The 13178-nt window shown below is 48.2% G+C and overlaps 1 protein-coding gene across 7 annotated transcripts in view; it reads right to left on the bottom strand.

Moving 5' to 3' along the window:
* Positions 1-6276: 6276 nt before the first annotated feature.
* The window catches only part of FBRSL1 (fibrosin like 1), a 313547-nt gene continuing 306645 nt past the window's right edge, over positions 6277-13178 (bottom strand). For all 7 annotated transcript variants that reach the window (XM_036755653.1, XM_036755655.1, XM_036755635.1 and 4 more), the window contains one exon: positions 6277-9151. In XM_036755653.1, the coding sequence (XP_036611548.1) occupies positions 7969-9151 (1183 nt within the window). In that variant the 3' untranslated portion in view covers positions 6277-7968. The remainder of the gene's footprint in view (positions 9152-13178) is intronic.

Below are 13178 nucleotides of genomic sequence, written 5' to 3'. Positions count from 1 at the left end.
ACACAGTAAGCGCTTAATAAATGCTTGGTGATTATTTCCTGACGTACATCTCTGAGCCTTGCTCAGAGTTCTTCCGGTCATGGAAGGGGTTGCGTGGGTAGGCTTGAGTAGTATACCAGACAGAGGATCAGACTTAGGCTCAGGAGATAGGGGTTGAAATCTTGCCTCAGGTACTCATTAGCAATCTCATCATGGGAAATGGATTTGAGCATTCAGAGGTTCAATTTTCTCCTCTGTACAATGAGGATAGTAATACTTTACTACATCCCTCATGGGGTTGTTGTAGGAAAGAGCTTTGCAAACATTAAAAGTGAGCAGCTCATTGTCATTTTTGAGAGGCAGTATGGGATAGCAAGAGGAATGCTGGTCTTACAATCAGGAAAATAATAATAATGGGAATGGTAATATATAATAGTGCTTTAAGGTTTGCAAAGCACTTTACAAACACTTTCTCATTCGATCTTCACAACAACCTCCATTTTACAAATTGGGAAACTGAGGCACCCAGCAGTTATTAGCTCAGGTAAGCATTTGAGGCCACATTTGAACTCATGTCTTCCAGATCAACTACTCTATCCACTGTAAAACTTGCTGGAAGAGCGAGCTTTGAATATAAACACGCATATATGGTCTATATAACATCTATGTTTCATATATATATACACACACACGCACACACATATATAGTCTAAAGTGCAGGTAGATTGTGGCTCACCCAGGCTCAAACAAGTAGTAAGTGTCAGAAGTGGAACTTGAACCCAGATTCTTTGACTCCAGAGCCAGTTTTCTTTCCATCACACCATCTTCTCTCTCACGACGAAGTACGGAAAGTTCTTGGCAAACTAAATGCTCTATGCTCTACCATCCTCATGCTCACTCCTGCGACAGTCCAGATACACAAAGCTCAGTCCCCTGCTGCTCCCTCTCCTGGGAAAGGGTCAAGGGGACCCTATTGACCAAGGGGACCAGCTTCAGTTGACCAGGACTTAGGACCCAGTTTTCAGGACCTGGGTTCAAGAACTAGCCTTGGGGCTGAGCATGAGGACCAGTTGATTCAAGATGGCCTTGGGGATCAGCAAGCATTTATTAAGCACTTACTGTGTACCCGGCACTAAACTCTGGGGATTTAAATATAAGTAAAAAGAAAGACAGTCCCTGACCTCAAGGAGCTTACATTCCAACAGGTGAAGACGACACAAAAAAGCAAGTGGAAAAGGGAGTGTGGGAGTCCAGGGGATGGAGATGGAGGTAGCCACCTTGGGTGAGAAAATCAGAAGCATGCCAGGAGCCTGAGCCCCTCTCCAAAATGGAAGCTCTAGAAGGAATTCACCAATTTATGCCAGTGCTATAATGGAAAGAACATTATGTTGTGGTTGGAAGATCTGGGTTCAAATCCTACTTCTGACACTTACTGTATAACCTTGGAGAAGCCTCTTTTCCTCCTCTCTGGGCCTCATTTTCTTTTTCTATAAAATCAGGGGTTTGGATTAGATGACCACTGAAGCCCCTTCTAGCTTCTAGCCTTTTTTTTAAAAATCTATTTATTTGTGTATATCCTGAACTTATCAAACACTGAACAGAATGGACATTTCCACATACACAGCAGAACAGAAAAAATAGGATTGTAAACAAAGCGGTGGCGATCTCTTATGTGTGGCTCACTTTTCTTTTCTGGAATCAATGGGGCTTAAGTGACTTGCCCAAGGTCACACAGCTAGTAAGTGTCTTGAGTTCAGGTTTGAACTCAGGACCTCCTGACTCCAGGGCTGGGCTCTATCCACCGCACCATGTAGCTGTCCCTCACTTTTCCTTTTTAAATGTAAAATAAATGTAACACATAGCTCCAAAAGCCGTTCTACTTGTCTGTGATTCTTCCTGGCCTTCTGTGTATTTTTAAAAAAGGAGGCTTACAATGACACCTATTTCTTTCCCTAATTTTTTTTTTTTTGCTACCTTATTTCCATGCCCTCTCTTCTTCCCTCCCGTTGGAAAAAAAGAAAAAGAAAGCCTTTGTAACAAGTATACGTAGTCAACCAAAACAAATACCCAAGTTAGATGTGTCTGAAAGATGTCTGTCTCACCATGCATGTGGGGTCCATCTCCCACCCTCGGTAGGTGGGTAGTGTGCTCCATCATTGGTCCTCTGGAGGAGCTTCTTAAGTCTTGGGATGTTGCTTCTCTTGAGAATGTTGCAGCTACTACATAAAATCTGGTTCTGGTTCTGCTTCATTCTAACAGTTAATACGGGTCTACTCAAGTGCCTCTGACATGGTTCATTTCTTATGGCACAAGATTATTTGCTGCTACAGAAAATAGATGTTATGAGTATTTTTGTCTTTTTCCTTTCTTTGATCTCTTTGAGTTGTACAGATTTCACAGGGGTCTAGCTGGGTTAAAGGGTACACACAGTTTAGTGACATTGGGGACATAGTTCCCAATTGCTTTCCAGAATGTCACAACCCTATATACCAAAGGTGCATTGGTGAACTTGTTTTTCCAAAGCTAGGGACCCAACTTAAGGCCTGAATTCTGGGACCAATCTCAAACTCTCTCTCCCAACTTCTTGTGAAGCTTGACTGGCCCCTGGGGAAGGGGAAAAGGGTCTGTCCTGAGTGTCTTGGGTAAACCCAGACTCTGCCAAACTGAGAGCATTTCTCCACATGCCCCTGCTTTCCCCTCTGCCTTCCAGAATGAGGAATGAGAGCAGCTAACAAGCTTTCTCCCTATTGCTCATGGCAGGTGCCCTTTTTTGGTCCTCAAATCCTGTTTCTGCTGGGAACACAGGTCTTATAGTCACAACCAGAGCTTCCCAGAAAGGAAGTGGACTTTCCATTTTGTCTTTTCTATTCTCACTTCTAAGCAGACCAGAGGGTATAGTAATATTCTCAAAACATTTCTGTTTTGTGTTTCTGGGTCTCTGGGCTCCTCAAAGAAGTATGGGAGGTGAACTTCTCTATGTGGGCAGGTGGCCCAGGCTCAAAGTCTTCACCCACCCATTTTTGGTTGGCAGGAGTGGATGTTGGTGGATGTTGGACCTCCTTGGAGCAAGAAGTTCCAGGAAGTGAATTAAGCAGGGGCCATCAATGCAGTTAGCATTCCTAATCACTAGAAGGACCAGGTCTATCAATTTTAAGACATTGTACTAGGCACTGCAGGGAGATACCCAGACCAAAAAAAAAATTGTAAGAACAAAGAGGCGATATAGCCTCTCTTGTCAGTCCATACTTGGAGTATTGTGTTCACTTCTGGGCATCCCAGTTTAAAGAATAACCTGGATGGTAAAGGGCACTGAGTTTTCTCATTGAAGGAACTGGTAGGGGAAGACGAATGTGGTTTAATGTGGGCACAGCAGATAACACCTGAGCCTGGAGGGTGAGGGCATGAGGTGGTTGGCTGGGTTAGAGCGTACCAGAACTTAAGCTCCCATATTTAATCAGTAGCCATTAGTCCTCACAATACATGGAGAGAGAAATCACTTCTTTCCTCACCCCCCTTCCCCCGGCCCCATTCCCAGCCCCTCCCTGCTCCCTTCTTCATTGAGGTGAAGCATTCCCTGCCTTTTCAATCTCTTCCGAGGTTTTCTGTCCAGTGAGATCTCCAGAGGTCATCGCGATGTAATCTCTGTGTGTCCGGGAGCTTCCTGCTCCGTGGAGAATTTAAGATAAGCCTTGCTCTTCCCCAAAGGTCCTGGGAGCACTGGGTGCTCCCAGAGATAGTGTGGCCTCAAACAATCTTAGAATTAGGAGATTCGGACGGTGCCTAGTCTAAAGAATACAGGGATCCCCGACACCACATTCCCCAGGAGTCACCGGGGCTCAACCATCTCTCCTGGCTCCCCATTCCCCTCTCTGGGACAACTTTCATTAGAAAGGTTTTCATTGTACCTAAATTCGTCTATAATTTTCATCCCTTGTTTCTTCCTCTACCCACTGGGACAAGCAGAGAGCCGAGAAAGCTAGTGTGATCTTAGTGGAGAGGGATGGGACCTCCCCAACCCCAATCACCACTCCCACGCCCACTCTCCAAGAATTCCCTCAACCACCGCAAGTTGGCACCTTTTCTGCAACTTGTATTAGGAAGCAGTTAAAAGTTAAGTGACTTGCCCAGGGTCACATAGGTAGTATGTATTGTGTGAGCTTAGGCTGTCTACAACGCCAGCTGCATGGTGAGAATTGGTGGGACTTGAACCCGGATCTTCCTGGCTCTGAGACCCACTTTCTACTCACAATGCCACATTTCTCAATGTGGTATTAGCCTGCATTAATAACACAGAGTTCTTCCTAATGCCTCAACTAGTAGGCCCCTCCCTTTCTTGTATTTACAATAGGGGACAAGACCTATGATTTGATTGACATAGAGTTCTTCTAGGTGTGGAAACTCCCCCCCACCAATCCAGATGGGTACCTTCTCTGCACTTTATGGTCTCAGAGAGGTCCGACAGAATGTGTTAGAAGCAGGCCTTGAACTCAGGTTTCCCCAGCTCCCACACCAATGCTGTTCAGTTCCCTGGATGAGCATTCACATATTTCACCTAAAACATGACCTATTATTCCAGGGTGCTATTTTTGTTTGGGTGTTGGTTAAGCTAGTTGGCCTCCAAAATTCTTTTCAGCTCTGGGACCTGGAGGTTCATGTAGTGGGCCCCCTCTTGGCAGAATGTATTCTTGTGGACAACATACTTCTGACTGGTTGCAAGGACCCTCTTGCTCCTGCTCAACAGCTGTGGGGGGATGCCCTAGGGGGAATGCCTTTTGCCCTGACCCATGTTGTACTTCTTGCCCTCTGGACTGGCTGCTCTTTGAATCAGCCTCTTCCCCAAGAGGCCTGGAACTGAGGGTGTGTGGGGGCTTGCCTCTTGAAGGACTTCCCAAATTCTCCAGGGGCAGACAATCTCCCCTCCAATGCCACAGCTCCCTCACCAAACCAGACCCTTCTTTGGCCCAAAGAAGAGTCAGAGAACTAGGGTCAAATCCCAGCTCTGGTACATTGATGTTGGGCCCCTTCCCCCAGACACATCCATACACCCTGCACCCATTGGCAGACAAGCATCACACCCACACCAAAATTAGCTTCTCCCACAGGAATTACACTCTCCCCACCCCCCCAATTCCCTAACACTATTCTGCTCCCCCTTGCAGGTTTCAGCTTGCAAGAGCAGGTGATTTTCCCCCTCAAACTAAAGGATGCTGTTTTTTTATTTTTAATGTGGAGCAGCCACATTCGGCCAAAACCCAGAAGCTAGGAGTCTAGAAAGTCAGCAATAGGGTATTAATGAGAGCACTTAATTTGGAGCCATGAGTTTGAATTCTGACTAGCTTTGACCTCAGGCAAATCACTTCTTTTCTGAGCCTGTTTCCTCTGTAAACTGAGGAGAGGCGCTGGGGGCTGGGACCAAATGATGTTCTGTCTTCAGAATTCCTTTCAGTTGTAAATCTATGGTCTTTTATCTGGGAGGGAGAATTCAAAGTATTGACACTGCAGCTGACAGGCAACTCCTATTTTCTGGAAAATCTAAAACCTCACCCAACCTTCAGGTCCCTGGCCTGTGGATGACAGGGCACGTCATCCCTGAAAGAGGGTTGTGCATAGGAGGTCCTTGTGTGGTGGGTGCTCTTGGTTTTTTGTATCCCAAACCCCTTTGGCAGTCTGGTGAAGCCCATGGACCCCTCCTCTGAATTGATTTTTCATGTATAAAATACATGGGATAACAAAAGAAAATCATATTGGCAACTATTAACATTTTTAAATAAGTTCATGGACCCCAGGTTAAGAATTCCTGTTGAGTGGGTACCGCCCACGGTGAAAGGGAGTGGGCAGTCCTGACCTTGTGAGTTGGTGTTCTTGGTGGGACCTTTTGGAAGTGCTACACAAATACCAGTTATTATAAGTGGTAATGAAAGCTTGGCTTCCTAAGACCAGGACATTTTCTCTTCCCTCGGGCCTGCTGAACATTTCCATCGAACCAATCATTCATCACGGTTTTCTTGCCGGCCACAGCGTAACATGTGGCTAGGCTAGGGGTACCCATGAGGGACTCTGTCCTGTGAACTCCTGCCCGAAGGCAGATGGGTTCTACTTGGCTGAGCTGGGACTTCACCGACCAAAGGCCTCCCCTTCCTCTATATTGCAGGCAGGGTCTGCTGCTGGCCAGTCTCTCCCCCAACCCTCATCCCTCATCTCCCACCCCCTGAAAAGCTCTGGCTGAGCACATCTGTCGATATGCCATTAGCTTCAGGGTGAACCCGGCCTAAGCTAAGACAGAAACACTCAACCATCTTTTCATCCAAAATCAATGTTGTATTTATCTTCATTGATCTACAAGGAAACAGAAAGTTTAAAATTACAGGGGGTTGTGGAGGGGAGGATGGGGATGGAGAGTACAGCGTTAAGGAAAGAAAACACCAGTGGATGGCAGAATTAACGAGGGTAAAGCACCCGGGATAGAGATATGTCTATATAAAACATGGGCGTCGGAAAATAAACACATAAGGAGGGTGTACAGCAAGGAAAACATGGTGACATATATATATATGTGTGTGTGTGTGTATATTTATATATATATGCACAAAAGTAAAACTGGAAACCAAAACCAAGTCATGCCACAGAGGCCAAGGCCAAAGGACCACACAGAAACAAACATCGGCTGATGGTCTTCATGTACTAGAGAGAATATATCAGAATTTCTTCTGTATTTAATAGAAAAAAAATTAACCAGTAGACTTTTTTTTTTTTAGCACTCCTACAATTCTACTTGTCTTGTTCACTGAATCCAGTAAGAACACTGCACAATTAGCATAAAGGTCCATAGAAAATAGTTTCTGCTAGCCCTGGAGACTGCCAGTCCCTCCTGCCTCCCTGTACACTCAGCAAGGACACCCAAATCCCTACTTGGAGTGTCCCTCTGCTCCCCCTCCGGTCTATCCTACCCCTCCCTGACCCATACCAGCCCATCTCTGTGCGTAGGAGCAAAATCTTTCTCTCTTTCCAGGACATGCCCTATTCTGTCCTCTTTTCAAAGCTACAAGTTGGTTTGGGTGTGGGATGGTGTCTGCATTTGGGTGACTGCCCCCTCCTGTTCCTTGTCACCTACCCAGTGAAACCTGCCTCGGAGCTCTTGCATAGGTGAATTATATAGATGCCACCTTTCTCTTTAGAGACTGTTCCCGACTGACAGCAGAGGAGTTCTGTAACCATGTTATTAACAAATAACCAGAGTGGTTCTAGAAACCAGGTTTTTTTTTTTTTATAAAGTCTGCTTACGTTAAGAATTTAATGTTTTACATTTATATTAACAGGATATTTACAATTGTTTCCTTGGTTGTTTTTTTTAAACAAGAAGTCAAAAAAATCCCTCTTAAATTTCTGCATAATATAATAAGGCAAAAAACAAACAGATTTGTACATTATTATTATTAATAATTATTTTAATATATATCTGTAACTTCGGTTCCAAAGTACCAAGGGGAGGGAAGGACCGGGTGGTCTTGTCTGGGAGCCTCACAGTGCGCTGTATGAAATAACAGTTTTCTCCATAAATAAGACTTTAAGAAACCCTGGGAATAATCTCAGTAATAAGCTGAGGACTTTAAACGGCAAGTCGAACTAAGAACAAAAGAAGCCAGTCTCTTTTTTTTTAAAGCGAGTCAAGAGCACAAAATTAAAAAAAAATACAAATGCATTAAAAACGCTTCTCACATTTGGGAAAAAAAATGTACAAACGATTTGTTTTTTTGTTTTTGAACAACCCATTGCTGTGCACAAACCCCAAATCACCAGAATCTGCTATATATTAAATTCCCCTGCTACACAACCTTTGTGTTGAAAAGTTTGTATAACCCCCAGGATTTATGGAACTGTGCTTAAAGTTCTACAAATTTACATAAAAAAAAGTTTACAGCAGTGCATTTTGTAAAAGATTCTGTTTATGTACAGAAGTTTTAAAATTCTTGGGGGTGGGTGGGAGGGGGACTACCGGGCCTCTACTTCTTTGGGGTTCCGGGATGGGGAGTAGTCCCTGGCCTCAGAGTTTGTGAGGGGCGTAGTCCTGCGTGGGGAGGCTGGCCGGGTGCCGCTGGCGGGCACCAAGGGGGGTGGGGCGCTCAGCGCCGCCGTAGGTGGGGTCCTGTTGAGGATCCCGTTGTGCAGGGCGGTGGCGGATGGGCTCAGTCTGGGGTAATGCATCCCGCTCAAATGAGGCATAAAGGAGGGCACATGGGCCAGGTGGCTGTCGATGGGTGGCGGGTGCAGGTGATGTGCCCGGGCTCGCTCCAGCTCTTCGCGCAGCTGAAGTCGCTCGCGCTCTTGCTGCTCCCGCCGGGCCTCCAGCAGGCTCTCGGGGGTGTAGTCGTGGGGTTCGCGGTCCCGGTAGGGGCGCTCATGGTCATAGAAGGTGGAGCCCGCTGGGATGCGATGCAAGGGGTCCGAGCGCAGCTGGAGGTCCATGCGGCGGTGCAGATCCAGGCTGCGGTAGGCATCCCTCAGAGGGTCACGGAGCGGATCCCAGGAGAAGCCTGGATGGGGGAGCCTCTCGCGCCCAGTCAGGGGGCTCATGCCCATGAGCGGGGTCATCACACGGGAGCGGTCCAACACATTCACACTGCTCATGGGATGCACGCCACCCATGGCCAAGGGTACTGAAGTGGCCATTGAGTGGGTGAGGGGCAGCCCATGCAGGGAGGGAGCTGCAGAGGGCTCCCGGGAGGGCTCCGCTCCCACCACCAGCACATCGCCATCCTCTTTGCGCTCTTCCTTGACTTTGACATCATTCTTAATCTTGGACAGGTCGCTCAGGGGCTCCGGGTTCCGCTCCAGCTCCTTGGCGGTCACGAGGCCGCTCAGCTTGAGGCTCTCGCTGAGGCTGGGTTTGCCGTAGGGGGACACGGACTGGATGATGGGCTTCCCGCTGTCCTCGGAGGGCCGCTTCTCCAGGCTGGGGGCCTCCTTTATCGGGGAGCGGCTCTCTTTGACCTTGTGTTCAGGCAGTGGGGCGTCTCGGAGCCGGTCTGGCGGCTCCCTCTCGCCCAGGCCGGCCGGCCGCGAGGGGTCGATGGAGGTCTGGCTGTTGCTACGGATGAGGTTGCTGATCTGATGGGTCACAGGTGCAGATGCTGGCGATGACCGGTTAGAATGGCGGCTTTTGTCCATGATGTCCCTGGGGAAACAAACATCTTGCTAGGGGCCAGAAACAGACTCAAGCGCCAACGGGGCTACTCCCTCCCCATTCACACCACAGGACAGGTAATCTCTCGAACATGCCTGAGTAAACTCAAGTCTATTCTAAGGCATCGAGGACTCTCCTTATTTAAGAAGACCCTCCTTTTGCCACGTGAACGATCATCTCCTAAGCTAATTTTGTAAGTTCAGAATTCTGCATATCAACTTTTCTTAAGATGGGATTCACCTGCGTCATCTTCCCCAAAACGTCTCCCTCTGAGGCTGTGTTACAAAACAGGATTTTGGTGCTGGGAGGGAATGACAGCCAACAACATACCCAACAAGTGGCTATTCGGCCTTGGTCTGAAGACTTCTGAGGATGAGGGTGGGGGTAGGAGGTAGAAGAGGGGAACCTACTCCATTTCTCAGGCAATCCATGGCACCCTTGAATAGCTCTAATTTTTAAGGGAACTGTTTACTCAAGGCTCTGGCTCTTCCTTCTGCCCTCTGGGGCCAAAAAGAGCAAGCCAGATCTCTCCTCCCCATGGTAACCCTTCAAAGATACCTATCACGACCCTTGTCCCCTTCCCAAGTCTGCTCTGGGCTAACCATTCCTAGTCTTCACTTCAAGTGGCATCACAGAAATAAAGAACATCACATCTGGGTGATCCCTCTGAGGTCTGATGTTAGCTGGGTGATACAATGGAGAGAGCGCTAGGCCCGGAGCAAGGAAGACCTGAGTTCAAATCCAGCCTTAGTCACTTCATAGCTACGTCACCTGGGACAAATCACTAAACCTGCCTGCCTCAGTTTCCCCAAATGTACAACGGGGACCACAATACTGCCTGCCTTCCAGGGTTGTTGTGGGGATCAAATGAGACCACATCTGCCAAGTGTTTAGCATAGTGCTTGGCATACAGTAGGCACTTAATAAATGCTTCTTCCCTTTCCTTCCCCCTCTGACCTTTTCCTCCATCATATCACAGATGAGGGACAGAGAGCAGACACTGACCACAGATGGGCACCAGATCCCAGGACACCTGTCTCCCAGCCGAGGGCCCCACATCTTGCTCTACGCTTCCTTCCTGTTTAATCCTGTATGTGGTTTGTTCTGTCTCCTGAGGCGGGTCTCTCGCCCATCAAGCGAGCAGTGCTCACTGGGGCAGGAAGGCCATCTAGCTCAACGCTTCACAGATTGGGAAGTGGGCCCAGAGGGGTTATCAACCTGCCCAGAGTCTCCAAGGCAGTGAGTAGCCAACCCCACTCAGCAAGCATTTGAGGTGGGATTCTGACCGGCCTAGCACCAGCACTCCCTCTCCCTACCAGGCCATGCCTCTTGTCTTATTCTTTCTAAGGCACCAACAACTAAACCCCAAACTTTTCTCAGGCCCCTTTTGCTTGATCTCTCTGCAGCACCAGACACTTCTGATCTTCTTTAAATTCTGTTCCCCTTCCGCACCTGGTACAGAGCAGGTGCTTAAAGTGCTCGCTGACCAGCAATTTCCCTTGGCCCCTCTGACGGCACGTAGACTGCCCTCATCTTTCTCTCGTCCTCTCCCTTTTTCTAACTGGAGGTGACTGCCAAGGTTCTTTCCTTGATATTCTAGTTACTTATATAATCTTAGAAGGTTAGAGCAGGGAGAACTCCCTGCCAACGCCACCTGAATTCTGGGTCCTGTCACATGGTCTTAGAGGCCAAAGCAATTCCTGTCATGGAAAAGCGCTCCATCGAGGTTACGTGACTTGGCCCGTGGCCATGAACCTGAGCCTTCCTGATCCCGAGGCTCTCTATCCAGTCTGGCCCTCTGCTTCTCAGAAAGAACCATCTACTCTGACTCTCTCAGGGACCTCATTCACTCCACAAGAACTCCCGATTCTGCAGCCTCAGCTCCGGCTTCTGCCCTAACCTAAGCTCTGAGCTTGTGTGTGTCCAACTCCCTTCTGGACACTTTCACCTGGATGATCCGTGGGCATCTCAAAATTGACCTATCTCAACTTAAATTACACGCCCGCCCCCCGTCCTCTCAGCTTCCTTCTTTCTGCCACTTGCAGTGGTAGGCTCCCTAAGGCCCAAGGCCTGACAGTCACCTTTCACCCCCCCTTCCCTCAGCAAACGTCCCACCTATCCCATCTCCAACCTCCCCCACCCCCCCTTTCTGTTCTCACTTCTATCACCCGACTCCAGACCCTGATCAATTCTGCCCCAGCCTATGGCTGCAGCCTCTTAAGCGGCGTCTCCAATCCAGCCTTCCAAACAGCGGCCACACTCTTCTCCCTAACGCACAAGGCTGTTCCCATCACTCTTCCTCTGGTCCCAAACATTCAACGGCTCCAAGGTGCCTGTCAGATGGAATCTGGATCCCATGACCACATTGCCCTTGTCTCCTTATACACTACCTATCACCTCAGCTTTTCCTAAGGGCTCCCTCCCCTCACCTCAATTTATTTTGTACATATTTTGTTTGTCTTATTTCAATACATTTTGTGTTCTGATAGAATGGAAGCCCTTTAAGGGCAGGGCCCATTTTATTTGTGCTGCTGTATTCCCAGCTTTTAGCTCACAGTAGGCATGTAATAAATAACTGATCTATTAACTCTCCATTTTGACATTTGAGGCCCACAAACCCAGCTCTCTCCTGACCCTCTTTGAGCTTCCCTCCCATAGAATATCCCAAGGCTCCCCCTCCCCGCACCAATGAGGCCAAGTACCTCACTTCTGATCTATACAGACCAGCCTTCGTCACTGCCTCATTCATGGTATTTGCCCCTCTTAGAATGTGTTTTTGGGTACCCCCCCACCAATATCATCCCAGAGGAACAGCTCAAGCCCTGCTTCTTCTGTGAAGCTCTCCCTGGTCAGTCCAACCAAAGTTTTGCCTTTCTCTAATCTTGAAGAATCTCCGTGGGGGGGAACCCTAGTGGCTACTAGGCTTCAAGAATTGTGGCCCCCTCCCTCCACTAACATCCCCAGCAAGAGGTCCTCCAGCCTCTACCTGAAGCCTTCCAAAGTGGCCCAGTCTCCTTGGACAGCCCTCATGGTTGGAAGCTTTTCCTTATACTGGATGGAAAATGGACCATTCTGACGCTTCTGCACATTTTTCTGACCCTGCCTTTTGGGGCCAAGTGGAATCTCTGTTCCACAGGACAGCCCTTTAAGCAAATTTTGCACAATAAGGTCTCCTGTCCCCTCCCTGTCTTCTGGGTCCTCTTAGTGGACAGAGCACTGAGGAAGACTGTACATTCAAATACCATCTCAGCTGCTTCCCCCCTCCCTGGGGGACCATACACAAGTCACTTTATCTCTGGATCTCAGCTGGCCTTAAATGCCCTCTAAGGACCCTTCCAACTTTAGATCTAAATCTTCAGACTTTTCTGCCTTCAGCTCTAAAATGCCACCCTAAGAACATGGCTGAAGCTGGGAAATGATCTTTTTTCTCAAGGGGCAAATCAGACAACCAGCAGCTTCCATCAATATCCAAGCACTCATGGGCTTGCCTAGGAATGGGGATGGGCAGGGGATTCATAGGGCAATCAGCTTTATTTCTGTCTCTGGATAACTGACAGTCCTGTGGACGCTCAAACAGAAGACCAATGATAGCTTTGGCAGCTGCATGGGCTGCCCTAGAGGAAGTATGGCTGTTTCCATAGGGCATCAGTGCAGGGAGAGAGGTCAATGGCCCCCAAAGGGATGCCAGGAAAGGGGCTAGGCTAGCCTCAGAAGGGACATATCATATTTGCCCTGGCACGACTGGGTGGGCACAGCTGTCTCTCTATGCTAGGCAGCAGGCTGGACTTGAATCTGGATCTCTCTCTGAGCCTCATTTAGAAAACGAGGATACCTTTTGGCTTTTTGTGTGGTTCAAGTGAGTTTCTCTGAGCCTCCCCTCACTCAATTATAAAATGGTAATGGTATCGAGCAAAGTCCTCGTTCCTCCCAAATCTCTGTACGGTGCTCTGTAGACCTTGGAGCATTCTATAAATGGCAGCTGGGGATGGGTCAGTCTAGGCTGGTCTAGGGTGCCCTG

The sequence above is a fragment of the Trichosurus vulpecula genome, chromosome 1 (assembly GCF_011100635.1).
Source record: "Trichosurus vulpecula isolate mTriVul1 chromosome 1, mTriVul1.pri, whole genome shotgun sequence".
NCBI classification, from domain to species: Eukaryota; Metazoa; Chordata; class Mammalia; order Diprotodontia; family Phalangeridae; genus Trichosurus; species Trichosurus vulpecula.
Note: the sequence above shows the minus strand (reverse complement) of the source record. Positions and strands in the feature narration are given on the sequence as shown.